The 20093-nt window shown below is 42.7% G+C and overlaps 1 protein-coding gene across 1 annotated transcript in view; it reads left to right on the forward strand.

Moving 5' to 3' along the window:
• Positions 1 to 863, forward strand: part of CAND1 (cullin associated and neddylation dissociated 1) — a 45168-nt gene extending 44305 nt beyond the window's left edge. The window contains exon 15 of the mRNA XM_054025922.1: positions 11 to 863. Within this exon, the coding sequence (XP_053881897.1) occupies positions 11 to 235 (225 nt within the window). The 3' untranslated portion in view covers positions 236 to 863. The remainder of the gene's footprint in view (positions 1 to 10) is intronic.
• Positions 864 to 20093: the final 19230 nt, after the last annotated feature.

Here is a 20093-nt window from a genome sequence, read left to right on the forward strand (position 1 = left end):
TTTTCTACAGGTAAAGGCAAACTCAGTGAAACAGGAGTTTGAAAAACAAGATGAACTGAAGCGGTCTGCCATGAGGGCAGTAGCAGCCCTTCTAACCATTCCAGAAGCAGAGAAGAGTCCGTTAATGAGTGAATTTCAGTCACAGATAAGCTCTAACCCTGAGCTGGCAGCAATCTTTGAAAGTATCCAGAAAGATTCATCATCCACTAACTTAGAATCAATGGACACTAGTTAGATGTTTGTTCAAAATGGGGACCATTACGTTGAACCATATGATGCACTGAATTGACAGGTTAAGAGTAAGAAACAGAAAAATATCTAATCTTCACATTGTTCCACTTTATTTACCTTTATGGAGACAGTTGGCTTTTTCCCATTGTTGCTTTTCTAGCATTTATTCCAGAAATACGTATTTCCATGATCCAGAAGTTGTAAACCACTCATGTTTTAGTGGATTTGGCCACATTTGAAATGGAAATAAAAGGTTAAAACATATGGTGTATGGAAATAGGTTCCAACATCCATTTGCCCTGTAATGTTTAGGATTAAAATGTTAAAATTTTGTGACCATGTTTTTTTTTTCTTTTTTTAAAATTTTCTTCTTTCTGTAAAAACAAAACCACCATGTTTTTGTATAACTTTTATTCTTTTGTGTTTCAGCTACATAAATTGATTTGGCTGGCCGATAAGAAATTCTTCTGTGTAAGATTTATTATATTGCAGAGGTTTTGGGCACAGTTTAAAAAATGCAGACATAGGTAAATGTCATTTTTAAAGGTGTGGGGATTAGAAAATTAATATCCCTGTTGTGCACACTAACTTTGCATGAGCAAGTTTACAAATATATATTGTCTGTAAAACAGCATGTGCAGTTTATTCATAATACATCTTAAAATAAGTAATACTGCATCAGTGCAATTTTCAGGTATTTATTTTTACATAGAAAATGCATTCATAGAGGAAGGGAAGAGGGTTAAATTTGAATCTGGTTTTTTAAGTGTAGGTGTGGTGAACTACAGGTATTTTTACAGTGAAAGTAATCTTGTCTGCTAAACCAGTGTTTCCCAACATGGAGGATGGATTCCCCTGGAGGTGTGGGGGTAGACAAGCAAGGAGGTTGGGATGGTTGGGCAGAGAATAGTAGGTGGGAGAAAACTGCACAACTCTGGACCCAGCTCACCCTCTATTATAAATGTGTGCCAGAAGGTGGCTTCTTGAAAGGCCTCTGCCTTGCATCCCTCAGCTCTTAATAGTGCAAGTAATGTGCAGCATTGCTGCCAGGAAACTCTTCTCTTTCGTAATAGTGGTCAGAAGGAATAGCACATGTGTTCTGGTCACATTGAACCATCAATGGACTCCCATACCTGAAGCATCTGGTGAGTGGGAAACACAGGAACAGTCATGAATGAGACCAAACTGGAAAACTAGATAGCAAAAAGATACACAAGAAAAGTAGTAGTAATAAGTGGACAAAGACTGTAGCAACTGTGCCGGGGCCTCGTGAAGGGGGACACTGAGGTGGTGGGTGCTTGTCCATCAATTCATTGGAAGTGGCTTCATCAGAAAAAAGTTGGAAACCCACTGCCTTAAACTGATTAATGTAAAATTCCAATCTCTGTTTCATATCTTTCTCTAGTTTAGTTTTGCTTGATAACTTTTAGCCATTTAGAAATTCTTGAAGCCCAATACTACCACCTTTTTCTGGCAAACATTGATTCTTACAGGACTACCTGTAGCATGCTTTGTCTAAGAATTCTGTGGCGCTTAGTAGGTTGTCAGGATTTGTTAGCTAACAGAGGTGAATTGTTTAATTTTACTTACCCATTTATACCTTGGTGGGGTTTTGATGCCTTTTACTTTAAAAGGACCTGAACTGAGAGGAAAAGTTTACATGAACTCATACAGTAGTTACAATTTCAAATAATGGGGCAACATTAGCATTATTTGATGTTGTAGCTTCTGATCTATCCTCAAAATCTTCATGCTTATATAACTGGAAGTTGACTTCTGGAAATGGAGTTGGTCAGTTTATCTCCTTCAAGTACCAACATATTTAAATGTAGTGGAAGGGGACTAATCAAAGGTGAAAAGTAGTGATGGCTGATTTTAGTGAGAAATTATATTTGGAAAATGCACCTTTTTATTATTGGAACCATGAATTGAGTATTTCCTCTGCTGTGTACCTTATCTGTTTTAACAACTGTACTAATTAAGAATGTATTGTCGTTATTAGTTAACAGCAAAATACTAGGATCTTACGTTGTCTAATGTGCACTTTCAATAAGTGCGAAGGGTTTATAGACTTAGACATAGAAAAGGACAATCTGAAAATTTAAACTTCGTAAGGGACACTGAAATAGTAAATTTAGATACAAGTGTAATAAGACTTCTCCTTGGAGAAATTGCTACATATTAGTCAGTATTACAAGGTATCTAATGTTGTGGATACTCAAACTTACTTGGTTTTCTTGTTCCACAGTAAATTGCAATACAGCAAGCTCCAGGACTAAGCAGGAGCTTGAGATTCTATTTGGTTGACATTTCTCTGTAAAATGCAGAGTTTCAAGGCCAAACATTGAAAGATGTGAAAGAAAGCGTAGCACAGTAAGCGGAACAAACAATATATAAGCTACACTTTGACCATTGAAGTTGCAGGTAGGGGAGGAAGAGAGAACCAAATTTTCTTATGCAGAAGAAAACTTTTAGGACAAAATTACAGAAATTAAAGTATGGTAAGATTTCTGATCAGTAATTACAAAGAAACTCATTGTCTTCCAACAAAGCAGGAAGTCACTACATCAGATTTAAACATGTATTTAGGTGCCTAAAGATACAAACTGGCATCTAGTGGGGCTTACAAAAGTGCCTGTCTTGCACCTTCAGCACCTCAATGCCCTCCCATCCTTCTTTCGTAGCATAGTTTGTGATGCAGACAGTGCTATTTATCATATGAAACGATAGTGTAGGAGTTTTTCAAATTTTAAGGTAAGTGTTTGACAATATGTATATTAAACCACTGTTAAAAAAAAATCAAGTAACTTACAACTCTGAAAGCTTATGCTCATTTTCTATTCTGATTGACATTTTGTCCCTCAAATTTGTCAGACTTGTTTTCTTCTAGGAAGTATCAGTAAAATGGCAACTGTTGCTGCAGCACCAGCACAGTTCAGTTTGAGTGAATCGAAACAGTGGCGAGTGTTTATAAAATCTTTTGAAAAAATCTTCAGACTTAGGCTTTGTCTACACTGGCACTTTCATTGCTAAAACTTTTGTTGCTCAGGGGTGTGAAAAACGCCCGCTGAATGACACAAGTGTTAATGATGAAAAGTGCTGGTATGGACTTACTGGTGTGGACCTACTGCCCCCCGTTGGAGGTGATTTTATTTTGTAGCCGGGAGAGCGCTCTTCTGGCAATAAAGAGTGGCCACACAGCGCATTTTACAACGGCACGGCTGCAGCAGCACAGCCGCGCCGTTGTAAGGTGTGCAGTGTGGACATAGCCTTAGTTAGCTTTCTGGTTTGTTTAAATATAATTGCTAAAAACAGCTGAATTGGTGATTGTATTTTCTATTGCATGTCTTAGCATTAGGCTATTATGAATTTGCCTGCAGTAGGAGAATTGGAAAGAGAAACTTAATGAAAGCTTTGGGAGAGCATTCTCATACAATATTTCTTTCCATTGTTTGAGATATTATCTGCTTACAGATCTTTCCCTATCGATTTCCTCCTTTCAGTGAGCAAACTGACTTTTCAGTTTTTGGATGTCACTGAAACAAACAGCTGTTTGTAGTTACTTTATCAGTGCACAAAGACAGCACAGCTCTAAGAACACTGTTCATTAGTTGACTGCCGCAAAGCCTGCACCAGGAACATTAGGATGCAAAGTGTTTTTTGATAAACAATTTAAGGCATGGTTCTCTAAAAGGTGACTATTAAAATGGCATCTTCCTATTCAACAGATTTGCTCCTTGAGTGTATTGTCACTTTTTTGCTTCAGCAATAGGTTTTTGATGCCTTTTGCTCCTATTATCACTGTAGAGCCAGTGTGTTTAAGAAACTGAGCTGGATACTTCTACTTATTTTGCATCAATGTTTACGAAATTCCATGTCAAACCTATACACACTCATGGAAGATACTGGGATCTCACAGGTATAACTGTGAGGATCTTATTTGACCTGCAGAACTTCTATTACTGGTGATGTGAGAAGAAAAGAACCCTGTTTCACTATTAGAATCCAGGTTGGTTTGCAGGACTGGAAGTATAGAAGAAACACATTTTAATTTCTAAACTGAACGCTTGTTATGAAGAAGCCTGAATCAAGAAACTTGAAACTACAATGTCCTTTTTAGTTACTTTCCAGAATAGAATCTTCTATTGGATGACGTTTACTAACCAATTTAAAAAATATTTTGTTAAAGTGGGTTTTCTTCTCCCACGTCACCATTAATAAAAGTTCAACAGACCAAATAAGGTCCTTAGTTATACTTGTACAATCTTATCCATGAATTTGCACATATGCAATTGACTAGAATTTACTAAAGTAATATACAAGTAGTAATAGAAGTTGTGAAGAGGCCTGCCACTAGTTAAAATTTGTGCTTAAACTGCTTTTTGTCTGTCTTCAAAATGAGATCCCCTCAAATGGGAAAGGTGTTCAGTAACCTCTAGTCTTATGTAGAAATAAACTGTTACATCTGACATGACGTCCTTTTTTGGAATAGAATCTGAAACTTACGAATATCTTAAGGGTGCCACATTTTAGCTTTCCTCCACAAAAAGGTTGAACAAAGAATAACATCCAATATACAAGAGTTGACAAAATCAAAAGAATTAAATTCAGCAACAGCTGTAGAGAAACTGCTGAAACTATTAGGGTTCTATATACTGAGATTTCGATCAGGCCAAGATGCTGAGTCCCTGGTGCTAAGTCCTTTGTCTTCTAGTCCCAGGTGCAGCAGCCCTCACTTTTTCTGTTTTGACCTGAAAAGGCCCCTCTATCATTTAAAAATCCTTTCAGGGTACTTGCCTTACCCTGTGTCAGGGACAAATGAGTGCTTCCTGTTTAAACAGGGCTATCCTCATGTCTGGAACCTGAAAGCCGCCCTCCTCCGTTTTTGACTAGCTCAAAACACCTTAGAGCTTTATTCTCATTTAATCAAAGGCCTTCTGATGCTGCTTTAGCAGTGAAGTGAGTATAAATGTAATTCATACTCTTTTACACTATTGGAACAGTGTAAAGGAGCTGCAGAACAAATGATAATCAGGTCCCTAAATATCTTGTGTTTAAAAGGTGGCAGTTTATAGCGTCTGGCTTGGAGCAGGCCTTTGTAAGTGAGAGTTATTAAAAACATACCTTACCATTACTCCTGACCTAGTTTCCTGTATGAGTCAGACAGGAACGTCTGACTGAGATCATGCCCACTAGCTACACAACAGATTCAGGCTGAATCCTTGCCTATCTCCCATGACTACCTTCAAATAGGTAAATGTGAGTTAAATAGATTCCAGAAAATAAAAATGGATCTGTTTTGAGTCTCTCTGTAGTGGGTTCAAATCAAATTCAGTCTAAACTATACTGCTATGAGTTGGTCTTTTTTTTTTTTTTTTTTTTTTTTTAAAGTGTTTGGAACAGGATTGCTGATAACACTATACAAGCCCTCCATTAAATCATACTGTCTTTCTCTAGTCCTTAAAGTTCATGAGCTTGGCCTATCTGCTAATACATAATCTGCAATTTATTCTTTGTACCTAACCTGTGATGATGCAAAGTAGTAAGACTGTAATGGTAATACTACATGCTAAGGTTCGACTTACGTCAGCTTTCCATTTTGCTAGTTTATTTAAACACAAGGAAAAACTGACCTGTAGAAAGCTGGTTTGGTCAGTATTTGTATTAGGGAACATTACCTCTTTCAAATGCAATGTAATAGTCATCTTCCATAACAGCTCAAATTGAGACAAAATGAGAAGGTGATACATACAACTATGATGGGTGTATTAAAACAACCTGAAAAAAATAAGCAGAAAGCAAGTTAAACTTATCTCAAACTGGCCAAGAATGTGGTCTCTGATCCATCTTCCCAGTGGGAATGATCTTCTAGCCTACAGTGGTCATTTGCATTCTAACCCAGGTTATTTGAAGCTGACATCTTGAGTATTGTATGACGGGTTCTAACCAAGATGGTATACTACTCCAAAGCAGAAATGCTTCTGGCTTCCTACAGACCTTCAATGTTTTTCGTCTCTGCAGGAATATGGGCATCCAAGTCCTCCTACTGATGTTAGTGCCACTTAAATTTCTTTTATGGAAAATCTAGACTTGTGTCTAAGACCTCTTACCATATCTCACATTTCATGATTGAGCAATGTCATAAATGCAAGCTCATCTAAGTCTCTGGTGGATCATCCAGTGTTACCAAAGTTCCATATGACAGCATTTCTGCAGCACAGCTTCCCTCCTCATTCGTCACAAATGGGTAATGCATCTAACCTGTGGAATTTAGAGTTCGTCCAATGTTGCTGGAGGTTCCAGGACTAAAGCCTGCTCTTCAACTAGGGCTGACAGAATTTCTATCTCTGGGTGCAAAAAAAAAGTTACTGGTTCAGTTCCTTCTGACCACTTTGTTCTATAACTTTTTATTTCTTATTCATTTTTGGTGCAGTAGTTACTTCATTTTAACTTCTCGCTCCAGTCTCCCTTTCCAGAGCTGAGGAATTACCAAAGCAGCATTTTTCTAATAGAGTCCCTCAAGCTCCCCTGCAGCAGAGAAACTTGCAAATATCAAATCATCATCCAAGGGTGGGGGGAATGCATGTGTGTGTTTATAGGCAGCTTTCCAGGTGCTTCAGAGGGTGCGATATGCACTGTTGCCACAAGCTCACTCTTGCTCTGCCAGGGCATACAGCTTTGAGACAGACTGGCCTTCCAGGGCTTTGGCCCCAGCCCAAAGTCACAATTCCTGGTAGGCCCTTCCTATGGTGAGCATGAGAATTCCCAAGGAGAGGAGACACCCATCAGCAGGCTATTAGAGAAAGTCTTGCACCTTGTGCAAGTAAGATCTGCAAAGTAGTTTTCCATTCATCTGCAGGGACATGCGTTGGTGTAAAGGTGTTGCTGGGTTGGTTCCCTAATAATTTCTTCAATTACAAAATTTATGCTTCATATGGGGGGGAACTTCTATTTCTGCCTACTGTACTCATTGAAATTGTGCTCTCCCTCCCCTCCTGCCTGCACTTCTATGAATCACTGCTTGCTACTTTCCATTTAAATGAAGCATCTGCGCAGCTGAATGAAGGGCTTTTTTTCCCATTGTTTTTACCTGGTTTTCTTTCTGCTAGCAGCTTCCCTCGTTATTCAATCAACACTGCTAGTCTGGTAAATGACTGGAATGCAAGTTGGAACTTTTTTCTAGAGGGGAAACAAACTTATGCCTGACTTAAGATTAGTCTGGATAATTTCAAGTTTGGCTTAATACTGATAATTGGCTTCTACAGCTTTGGAAGAACTTTTGGTGGCCTGAGTTGATGCACAGGGCTTAGTCCTGGAGCCTCCAGAAACAACATTAGATTGTCTATGAATTCTACAGATGAGGGGTGTCACAGTTTTGAGGTTAGCTTGCGCCTCTGTCCCTGCCGTAGTCTGCTCAATGTCACTCCTCTTAAGTCTCAGGCCTCTAGCTGCCCCTCTCCTTCCAAACCAGGGATTTAGTTTTGAAGTTCCCCTGCAATTCACTGAGCTTATTCTAGTAGGTCTGACCTTAGGAGAGAACCTGCTCTTCTGCTCTCTCCCCGGGGCTGTGACAGTGGTTACCAGTGACCAGTCAGCTTTCACAAACCATTGTACATTTATTTTAAGACAAAAGCAGAGAGAGAAAACAAAAAGGAATAACCAGTCTACAGCCACGCTAAACTTAACTATTGTAACCATTGTCCACATGGAGGTCTTGGCTGGTTTCCAGTCCTTCACACCCTTCCCAGCAGGGTTTTGCCCTCTTGGTTACAGGTTCATGTCAGTTCTTTGCTCAAAAAGAGGGGGTCTCAGCCGATTTGGGCTGACGCTTTTTATATCAAAAGCTTTTTCTTTGTCTGCCAGGGCTCTTGTCCCCAATCTGAATCAGTATATGCAATTCCCAGGAGGGGGAGTGGTAGCTCTCTAGTTAACTGTCTTTGGATCTGTTGTAATTACCCTCCACTAATTTTAGTTCCCAGAGGAAGTTCAGTAATCCCCCACAGTAATCCCTCGCTCGCAAAGATACACATCACGTTAGTAGATACAAAAGTTTATAAGCCTTTCGCATCTGGCTCAACTCAATATTAGTCTTTTGACACTTCTCACAGCAGTCACAAGAGACATTACTCATTTCTGATGAATAAGGAGAGAAGCTGCTAACAGAAAATTATCAGGTAAGACATTTTTTGGTCTTTTCAAAACAATTAAGCCTACATTCCCTACCTAGGACCTGCCTACAGTACTATAAATTCTCATAACCCATCCACTTGAACCAATGGCATCTAATTCCCTGTACTTCCTTTTAATAAAGACATACTTTCTGTTCATAATTGAAATCTCTCTAGTACAAGCCTTTACTGAACTTTTCTTTTAATATCTCACTGAAGAACATTTTTTCTTCATTTTCCCCAAACCTAAACATCAATAAGAAATTGTTGTGTCCGTGAAGAGCAGACATGATATCATTAGGGGACATGATATGATATGATAATCATATTGACAAAATAGTGGAGGCATACGCAGAACAATCCTCCACCAGCCAATTTAACTCTCCTGTGACACTGACCTAATAAAACCAGCTTGATGGGCAGCATAGAGCTTTCTATGACAAAGTTAGAGTGATGCAGTGTCAGTATAGACACTGTGCTTGCTTATGTCACCCTAAGTGGCTTCCAGGAGGTGTCACACAATGCCCATCATGACTGCTCTGGTCAGCCATTTCAGCCTGCTGCCCTGCAGCCAGGTACATAGGCATGCACCCCTCACCCTTTAAAGTCCCTGGAACTTTTGAAATTCCACTTCCTGTTTGCTCAGTGTGGAGAATTCACATTGCATCTTCCCTGCTGACCATGCTGGCTTTCTGCAGCAAACGCGCTTCCACCTGGAGTATATCAGATTTGGATCTGTTGAGTCTGTGGGAAGAGGAGGTTGTGCAGTCGCAGCTCCGATCCAGCCATATGAACTTTGATATCTATGAGCAGATTGCTCATGGTATGGAGGAGAAGGGGCATGAAAGGACATGCAGCAGTGCTGTGCTAAGATCAAGGAGCTAAACCAGGCATACCAGAAGGCAAGAGAGGCCAACCGTCACTCTGGTGTGCTGAAAATATGCTGCTTCTGCAAGGAGCTGCACGCCTTCCTTGGCGGCAACCCCACCTCCACTGCCAAGAGCCCCATGGATGCTTTGGGGGGATTGGAGGCAGCAGCCAGCGGAGTCTCAACCCTGAGAAGGAAGTGGTGGACAAGGAGGTCTAGTTGGTAGAGGATGTGGGATATAAGCGATAGGGTTCTCCGGTGGCGTGTCGAGCCAGGACCTCTTTTTGACTTTGGAGGGCTCTAGCCAGTCCCAGCAGTGTGGCTCCGGCATGCCTGAAGCAGGAGGGGGGAGCTCCCAGTAAGTACTCACTTTGCTTTGATACTGCATAGTTACATGAAGTAGAGGTGTCCTTTATTTTGTTACATGGTGCACATGAGGTACTGTTTGCATCTGCTTCTCATTTCCCCTATGCAGCTACCCAGTGGGGACCCTGTGGAAAAGTTTGTTAATGCACACCGAGATCTCCCAGGAATTCTCCATAGAGATCTCTAGAAAACTTTCTTGCAGATACTCTGCAATCTTCTGCCAAAGGTTCCTTGACAGAGCTGCTTTGTTTCTTTCCCTGTTGTAGGAAACTTTGCTGCGCCGATTGGCAATTGCTTCTGGGGGAACCAAAGCAGCACACAGGAGAGCAGCATATGGACCCAGTCTGAAGCCTCAAGCATGCAGGAGATGCACCCTTGCATCATTGGTTATTCTCAGTAGTGAGATATCGATCACCCCCTCCCTCTTGAAAATGGTGTCAATATTCAGAAGAGTGTCCTAGATGCTTGTCGTGATCCCCTTTTGAAACCACTCAGACCCTTTATCCCATCTTGCACCTTCCTCCCCTGGTCTGACCATTTTTATTGCTCTTGCCATGCTAAGTGCCTGCCAAGGGAAAATGAGAAAGATGTCTATGTAACTTTTATGATTCAAGACTGTGAGTGCACTCACAATACTGATTCTGTGTATTGTTTCTTTTGCTTCTGCAGATGTGCCCTTGGGGGCCAGCTCCTACACAACGGCAGACCACCTCCATCAGATAAGGAGGTGAACAAGGTGGAGTAAGGAGGACATGTTTTGAGCAGTGCCTCAATCATCTGATCATGCAGATGGTGAGCACAGAGGATGGAGAGAAACAATAAACAAACTCAGAATGGATAGCCAGGAGAAGAGACTGGGCAGGCGTGGATCATAAAGGAGCAGATGTGAAGATAAAGTTCATGGCGGACTAATGAGAGCTGCTCAGTCTCCTGATTGTGCTGAAGGTGGAACAGATGTGCACAGACACTGATTCTGTGGATGCTCTGGGGCTGGAGCATCCACAGAAAAAAAAAATAGTGTGTGCTTGGTGCCCACCAGCCAGTGATCAGCTGTTCAGCAGCGTGCAGGAGGTTTTGTGGGGGAGGGGGCAGAACTGGAGGGGAAGAGGCATGGTGGGGGCAGGAAGAGGTGGGGTGGGATTGGGGGCCTGGGGCGGAGCGGAGTTGAGCACCCTCTGGGAACTCAGGAAGTTGACACCTCTGCATATGCGTGCTTGACTTCCCCTGCAGCCCATAGAGAACTGCCTTCCTTGCTATCCCCAAGGTCCCTCCTGCCCGTTTCTCACATGTTCCCAGCTCACCACAGTACCCCTAGGCACATGCTCCATAATGACAGCTGGACTTACACACAACTGTGAGAGCCTCATTTGAGAGAGTGCTGCTTAGTGTCATGTCCCTTGTAAAAAATGGAAATCTGTGTATTGCTGTTTAATAAAAATGTAGTCTTAAAAATACGATTCTTTATTTGTGTCCTACCTGGGGTGGTTGCAACTAAAATTCACACACAGGAGCAGTCAGCACATTTGCAGACTACAATTAATGCTCAGGCAATAATCATTACACGGGTCATTCAAGGTGGCAAGTAATGCCTGGATGAATGCTTTATAGAAAGACACATTACTGAAGCTCATTGTCAAAATGCTGCTTCAAAGCCTCTCTGATTTGAATAGCCCCTTGTTGAGCCCCTCTAATAGCCCTGGTATCTGGCTGCTCAAAATCAGCTGCCAGGCAATCTACCTCGACACTCCACGCTTGGGGAAACTTTTCCCCCTTGGCTTCACAAATGTTATGCAGATCACAGCAGGCTGCAATGACATTTGGAATATTTTCCTCACTGAGGTCTAACCCACCAAAAAGGCAGCGCTAGCGACCCCTTAATCTGCCGAATGCACATTCTTCTGTGTCATGCATCTGCTGAGCCTGTTGTTGAAGTGCTCCTTGCTGCTGTGAAGGTTTCCAGTGTAAGTCTTCATGAGCCACAGAAGTAAGGGGTAGGCTTGGTCTCCAAGGATCACTATAGGCATTTCCACATCCCCGATTGAAATCTTCTGGTCTGGAAAGAAAGTCCCTGCATGCAGCTTTCTATACATTCCAGTGTTCCTGAAGATGTATACGTCATGCACCTTCCCTGACCACCTTGCATTGATATCAGTGAAATGACCCTGTTGATCCACCAGTGCCTACAATACCACAGATAAGTAGCCCTTTCTGTTGATGTACTCTGTCACAAAATCATCTGGGGCCAGAATTGGGATATGCGTGCCATCTATCGCCCCATTGCAGGTAGGGAATCCCATTGCCACAAAGCCGTCCACTATTTCCTGCATGTTGTCCACTGTCAGTCCTTCGTCATAGTAGGTGATCAATGACCTGCACACTTGCATCACAGCAACCCCCATGGTGTAGTACTTTCCAATTCCTAACTGATTTGTGCCTGACCAGAAGCAGTCTGGAGTTGCCACCTTCCACACAGCAATCACCACGCGCTTTTCCACCCTGAGGGCAGCTCTCATTTTGGTGTCCTTGTGCCACTGGCAGGAGCTAGCTCCACACACAGTTCCAGGAAGGTGGCTTTGCATATGCAAAAGTTCTGCAGCTTCAGCTCATCATTGCCTATCTGCATCATGATCCAATCCCACTAGTCCAGTGCTTGTTTCTCAAGCTCGATGGACCATCACTATCATGTGCAACTGCTCCGTGAATGCCAACATCAGTCTTGAATTGTTTCTTTCCATGGTACACAGCAGGGCAGGCACCATGGATTCCTATTTGGATTCGCAGCTCATGAAATACTGCAGGAACAGCTTAGTTGTATTCATAACGCTCATCACAAGAGCAGTGAAGGATCCATGCTTTCAGGCAGAGATGGTGTGTGCAAAGTTTACAGGGGCAGGTGAGAAATGTAGAGTCAGAAGTCCATGGAATGAGGGATGGAGAAAACTGCATCATGGGTTGGTGATTCTGCCCCCATAGACTCATAGACTTCCAGGTCAGAAGGGACCATTATGATCATCAAGTCGGACCTCCTGCACAACGCAGGCCACAGAATCTCCCCCCTCCCCCCCCCCACTCCTGTAACAAATCCCTAACCTATGTCTGAGTTATTGAAGTCCTCAAATCGTGGTTTAAAGACCTCAAGGTGCAGAGAGTCCTCCAGCAAGTGACCCGTGCACCACGCTGCAGAGGAAGGCGAAAAACCTCCAGGGCCTCTGCCAATCTGCCCTGGAGGAAAATTCCTTCCCGACCCCAAATATGGCGATCAGCTAAACCCTGAGCATGTGGGCAAGACTCACAAGCCAGCTCCCAGGAAAGAATTCTCTGTAGTAACTCAGATCCCACCCCATCTAACATCCCATCACAGGCCATTGGGCATATTTACCACTAATAATCAAAGATCAATTAATTGCCAAAATTAAGCTATCCTATCATACCATCCCCTCCATAAACATATCAAGTTTAGTCTTGAAGCCAGATATGTCTTTTGACCCCACTACTCCCCTTGGAAGGCTGTTCCAGAACTTCATTCCTCTAATGGTTAGAAACCTTCATCTACTTTCAAGTCTAAACTTCCTAATGTCCAGTTTATATCCACTTGTTCTCGTGTCCACATTGGTACTGAGCTTAAATAATTCCTCTCTCTTCCTGATATTTATCCCTCTGATATATTTATAAAGAGCAATCATATCTCCTTTCAGCCTTCTTTTGGTTAGGCTTTGTCAAGCTCTTTGAGTCTGTTTTCATAAGACATGTTTTCCATTCCTCGGATAATCCTAATAGCCCTTCTCTGTACCTGTTCCAGTTTGAATTCATCCTTCTTAAACATGGGAGACCAGAATTGCACACAATATTCCAGATGAGGTCTCACCAGTGTCTTGTATAACGGTACTAACACCTCCTTGTCTTCACTGGAAATACCTTGCCTGATGCATCCCAAGACCGCATTAGCTTTTTTCACTGCCATATCACATTGGCGGTTCATAGTCATCCTGTGATCAACCAATACTCCAAGGTCCTTCTCCTTCTCTGTTACTTCAAACTGATGTATCCCAATTTATAACAAAAAATCTTGTTGTTAATCCCTAAATGCATGACCTTGCACTTTTCACTACTAAATTTCATCCTATTACTATTACTCCAGTTTACAAGGTCATCCAGATCTTCCTGTATGATATCCCGATCCTTCTCTCTATTAGCAATATCTCCCAGATTTGTATCATCCGCAAACTTTATTAGCACATTCCCACTTTTTGTGCCAAAGTCAGTAATAAAAAGATTAAACAAGATTGGTCCCAAAACCGATCCCCAAGGAACTCCACTAGTAACCTCCTTCCAGCCTGACAGTTCACCTTTCAGTGTGATCCATTGTAATCTCCCCTTTAACCAGTTCCTTATCCAACTTTCAATTTTCATATTGATCCCCATCTTTTCCAATTTAGCTAATAATTCCCCATGTGGAACTGTATCAAATGCCTTACTGAAATCGAGGTAAATTAGATCCACTGTATTTCCTCTATCTAAAAAATCTGTTACCTTCTCAAAGAAGGAGATCAGGTTGGTTTGGCATGATCTACCTTTTGTAAAACCATGTTGTATTTTGTCCCAATTACCATTGACTTCAACGTCCTTAACTACTTTCTCCTTCAAAATTTTTTCCAAGACCTTGCATACTACAGATGTCAAACTAACAGGCCTATCGTTACTCGGATCACTTTTTTCCCTTTCTTAAAGATAGGAACTACGTTAGCAATTTTCCAGTCATACGGTATAACCCCTGAGTTTACAGATTCATTAAAAATTCTTGCTAATGGGCTTGCAATTTCATGTGCCAGTTCCTTAAATATTCTTGGATGAAGATATCTGGGCCCCCTGATTTAGTCCCATTAAGCTGTTCGAGTTTGGCTTCTACCTTGGATATGGTAATATCTACCTCCATATCCTCATTCCCATTTATATCCTACCATTATCCCTAAGCTCCTCATTAGCCTCATTAAAGACTGAGGCAAAATATTTGTTTAGATATTGGGCCATGCCTAGATTATCCTTAACCTCCACTCCTCCATCCTCAGTGTTTAGCAGTCCCACTTCTTCTTTCTTTGTTTTCTTCTTATTTATATGGCTATAGAACCTTTGACAACTGGTTTTAATTCCCTTTACAAGGTCCAATTCTACATGGCTTTTGGCCTTTCTCACTTTATCCCTACATGTTCTGACCTCAATAAGGTAGCTTTCTTGCTAATCCCTCCCATTTTCCACTCCTTGTAGGCTTTCTGCTTTTTCTCAATCACCTCTCTGAGATGTTTGCTCATCCAGCTTGGTCTACAACTCCTGCCTATGAATTTTTTCCTCTTTCTTCGGATGCAGGCTTCTGTTAGTTTCTGCAAATTTGACTTGAAGTAATTCCAGGCCTCCTTCACCTTTAGATCCACGAGTTCTTCAGTCCAATCCACTTCCCTAAATTTCCTTTATTCCTTAATACTAACCCTTTTAAAATAAAAAATCCTAGTCCCAGATCTATTTTTGTTTATCCTTCCATCTAGTTTGAACTGAATTAGCTCATGATCATTCGAACCAAGGTTGTCCCCTACAACCATTTCTTCTATGAGGTCCTCACTATTCACCAAAACCAAATATAAAATGGCATCCCCTCGTATTGGTTCTTCAACTACTTGGTGAAGGAATCCATCAGCTATCGCATCCAGGAAAATCTGAGCCCTATTATTATTATTAGCACTTGTCCTCCAGTCTATAACTGGGAAGTTAGTCTCCCATGATCACACAATTCCAATTAGTGTTTACTTCATTAAAAAACATTAAAGAGGTCTCTATCCATATCCAAATCGGATCCCGGTGGTCTGTAGCACACCCCAAGCACTATCCCAGGAGAGGCTCTCATAGCTTTCTTTCCCAATGTGATTCTTTCCCAGACAGACTGTCTTATCCATTCCATCACTTCTTATTTCTTTACAGTCTACCTCATCATTGATATACAGTGCTACTCCACCACCTTTACCTTTATTTCTGTCTTTCCTAAACAGCACATACCCTTCAATACCTGTACTCCAGTCATGACTACTATCCCACCATGTTTCTGTTATCCCTATAATATCTGGTTTCACTTCTTGCACCAGTAGCTCTAGTTCCTCCATTTTGTTACCTAGGCTCCTTGCATTAGTGTACAAACATCTTAATTTTTGCCGTTTGGCTTCACTGACATTCTTTACCCGGTTAGGCACAGACATTCTACCACCAGTATCACCTATTACACTGGTAACTACACTACCCTTCCTCCTTATGTCCAGTCTCATACCCATGGCTGTATCCTTTCTTACTTTGTTTTCTTTCCTCTCAATGTTAAATTCTGGTGTGGAGATTACCTGGACATCTCCCAACCATCTCCCCCAAATTCCTAGTTTAAAGCTCTCTCAATCAGTTGTGCCAGCCTCCATCCTAGAAGTCTATTTCCCTCCTTACTCAGGTGAAGTCCATCTCGAGAGAACAGTCCTCTGTCCATGAATGCTTCCCAGTGGCCATACATCCTAAAGCCCTCCTTATAGCACCACTGCCTGAGCCTTCTGTTGATCGCCATAATCTTGTCACACCTTTGTTGCCCTTCTCTAGGAACAGACAGAATCCCACTGAAGATCACCTGAGCCTCAATTTCCTTAAGTGTCTTCCCCAGCCTGGCATAATCTCCCTTCATATTTATCCTTTACTAGCCTGTCTTTTCCTCTGCCTGGTTCTCTTAGTCACATGCTTCCACTGTCCACTTTCCTCACCCAGCAGTTTCGTCAGAGTTCTTTGGTCCTGCTTCCATCTGCAAGTCTGAGCTTTTCCCTTCAGCCTCCTCATGTCATTGCTCCATCATCTGCTGTAACCCCCTTTTAAACTCAGAGTTTCCACCTGTATCTCCAGTTCTTGGATCTTTTTTTCCATCAGCTCTATCAGGGGGCACTTCATGTAGACAAAACTCTTTTCAGGTACCCCCTGCAGGATCATGTACTTGCTGCAGCTTCCACATCCAGTCATCTTCATTGTGTCTTCCACTGATGCCTCTGTATTGGTCATACCTTCCCACCTAAAACCTGTTAGTCTGGGAAACACAAACCAAATCAAAACACCACCACCCACAACGCCTTTGCCTGTGTGAACCTAAGCACAGCGTCAGAGAGATCGAAAGACTGGCCAAGGGCATTTTCAAGGGATAAAACAGCAAGTGATGTCAGTCTCTCATCCATCATTGATTGAAGATATGTTTTAATGAACCTGAGCTTTGAAAAGCTGTGCTTACCACTCGCAACTGTGACCAACAGCGTGAACAGAATCTTCAAAGCTATCCACACATTAGGAAAAGGGTCCTTCAGGCAGGGCCGGCTCCAGGCACCAGCCGAGCAAGCTTGTGCTTGGGGCAGCAGATTCCGAGGGGCGGCATTCCGGCCTCCCATTTTTTTCTTTTTGATTTGCCGCTCTGGCCGCCCTGTAGGGGGTGGCGCCATGGAGGAGGGGAGCACCCTGCAGCAAACTTGGCAGGGCAGCCTGTGTCCTTCCCTCCCAGCCCACTGGAGTGGCGCGGAGTCTGCCTGGCAGGCGGCGCGGTGGGAGGGGCCGCGTGGCGAGTGCCCCGCTGAAGCCCTGGCCGGCCCCCTTCTCTCTCTTCACTGCTCTCTTCCCTCACCCTCCCCCCCCCCACTAGACCGGGCACGCACTCCACTGCATGTCTGCAGCACAGGGAGTCCCCCTGGCTCTGACCACCTTGCAGGTTTTTTTTTTCTGCTTTGCTGCTCTGGCCACCCCGCAGATGTTTTTATGTGTGTGTGCTTTGCCACCCCGAAGATGTTTTTTGTGTGTGTGTGTGCTTTGCCGCTCTGGCCGCCCCGCAGGTATTTTGTGTGTGTGTGTGTGTGTGTGTGTGTGCTTTGCTACGCCAGCCGCCCCGCAGGTGTTTTGTGTGTGTCTGTGCTTTGTCGCTCTGGCCGCCCCGCAGGTGGTGTGTGTGTGTGTGCTTTGCCACTCCGGCCGCCCCACAGGTGTTTTGTGTGTGTGTGTGCGCGCGTGCGCTTTGCCGCTCCGGCCGCCCTGCAGGTGGGGGTTTTTTTGGGTTTTTTTTGGCTTCGCCGCTCTGGCCTCCCCGCAGTTTTTTTTTTTTTTGCTTGGGGTGGCAAAAAAGCCAGAGCCAGCCCTGCCTTCAGGCCTGCATCATGAATGAATTGGAGAAACTTGGAGTGGAGAGTGCTTCCCGTATTGCAAAATGTGATGGATATCGTCCAATTCAACACAGAGGTCTTTATCACGGACGTCCGAACATTCCCCATGTGTCAGTATCTGGTGAAGGTCCATACAATTGTTCAAGAGTGTTTTCCTGTCCAACAGCTTACTAAGATCATACAAAAACTGCCATGTCTTTTCATGGCACTTCATTTGTCCAAATCTTTCTTTGATGGACACTTGAGCGGTGTCAATGAGTGAACAAAAAAACACCCTCTTGAATTTTTCTACCAAGTTTCCCATCATCTCATCTCTGCTCTCATAACCAAACTCTCTCTTCTTCCAATGAATATGAGTTTCCTTGAAGATGGGCTCAACTCCTAAGGTTTCTGCCATTTTTTTGGCAGCAGTGATGGCATCTTCAAATCTGTCTCAAAATCAAGGCTACTTTTTATCAAAGTAGTAGCGGTCACAGTGTGCATCCACTGAGTTTGTAAAGCCTTGCTTACAACATCTACTTAGAACAGGATATCGTGCTGAACCACAACTGAGACTAGAAATTTGAAGTCCGTGATCTGATTTGCCAGGCTTTGCACCTTGTGTCGGATTCTGACCTCTGCTTTACTCGACTGCGTCAGTTCTCTCATGGCGTCGTAAACCTCAGTTACTTGGTACCTCACTGGCCTTACGCTGTCAATGTGATTCTCCCAGCGAGTGTCACTTACTGGCTTCACGGACAGTTTCCTAACATTGTCCGTGAGGATCTTCCACCTGGTAACTGATGCTGAAAACAGGATATATGTCCTTTGCAGTACTCTGAAGACGGATACTGAATCTAAAGAAAATGAGACTGCATCTGACACAAACAGGTTGAGGGAATGGCAACCACAAGGCATGAAGAAAGCTCTTGGATTCAGCACAAGGATCCTTTCCTGGATGCCACTTTTCCTTCCTTCCTTCCTTCAATCAATCCATTTTGAATTGTTTTGCTGCCATAATGGTTCATGGTTTCTTTAAGAACTACTCGACGTAGGTGCTCATGTATGACATTGTCATATTTCCCAAGGAACTCTACCAACCTGAGGAAATTACCATTATGTTCAGTGAACAAAGTATCCGACGAGCCCCAGAAAGCCAAATTATTCTTTGTAAGGAAGAGGGTAATTGAGGTCAGATGCTCGAGCATGTTCCTCCAATGCTGGGTTTCTAGAGTAATAATGCACTGGTTTTCTGCATCTGATACATTTATTCAGCTTGAGCCTGGACTCGACCTACATCCATTTGGAGTGGCTGTAAAATGCCTGGGTGACTTTTTATTTTGCTTTAGTGCATCAGCTAAATTTTATGCCATTCATTGTACCCGGAAAGCAGAAGCAACATTTTGGCATTCTTGTCAAATATTTTGCAACAAAAACAGAACACTGTCAGTTGATTTTGAGTAAACTAGCCAATTCAGATTGTTTCTCACCATTCTCGAGCACTCTTTTATCAGGTGACTTCTGCTCCTTTACTGGAAACATCATATCCTCGATTTTGACCTGCCCATTCGAAATTGTATGATCAATATGAATGGCATTTAGGATTGACTGCCATAAAGCAGGATCTGATGTATCAATTTGTGGTGTGCAATTTTTCTCATTGCCAGTTCTGACATCGTGTGAGGCTGATTCTTCTGTATTGTTTCTATCTTTTTCATATAAACCAGGTTTCTCTTTGTCTTAGTCCTCTTCATGTGATCCACATTCTTCATCATCACTCTCCCTTATGCCACAAGGAAAACTGTACAAGTCTGCATCACTTTCCTCACATTTCCATTCCTTATTTTCAGGTAAATTTGCTAATTCCTTAGTAATAGGAATTCCATCATTTACACTTTGCTCCTCAATTTCTTCTGCATTGGGACAGCCTGGTCTGTGCTGTTCTATCTCATATATTTTTTCCCAGAAAATTTGCCCCTTGCTGCAAATTAGATTGCAATTGAACTTTTCACTTCCTATCCTGAGCTCCTGAAGGTTTCATCAGGGGTATCTTTTATTTTCTATGGAGGAAAATAGACAGTATTAGGGAGAGCAAAAGTCTATTTTCTGCAGTCTTACAAATGGTATATCTTCACTACCTGCCGTATCGGCGGTAGCAATCGATTTATCCGGAATCGATATATCGCGTCTTGTTAAGACGCGATATATCAATCCCCGAACGCGCTCACCATCGACTCCAGAACTCCACCAGAGCGAGCGGCGGTAGCGCAGTCGACGGGG

The sequence above is a fragment of the Malaclemys terrapin genome, chromosome 1, assembly GCF_027887155.1.
Source record: "Malaclemys terrapin pileata isolate rMalTer1 chromosome 1, rMalTer1.hap1, whole genome shotgun sequence".
Lineage (NCBI taxonomy): Eukaryota > Metazoa > Chordata > Testudines > Emydidae > Malaclemys > Malaclemys terrapin.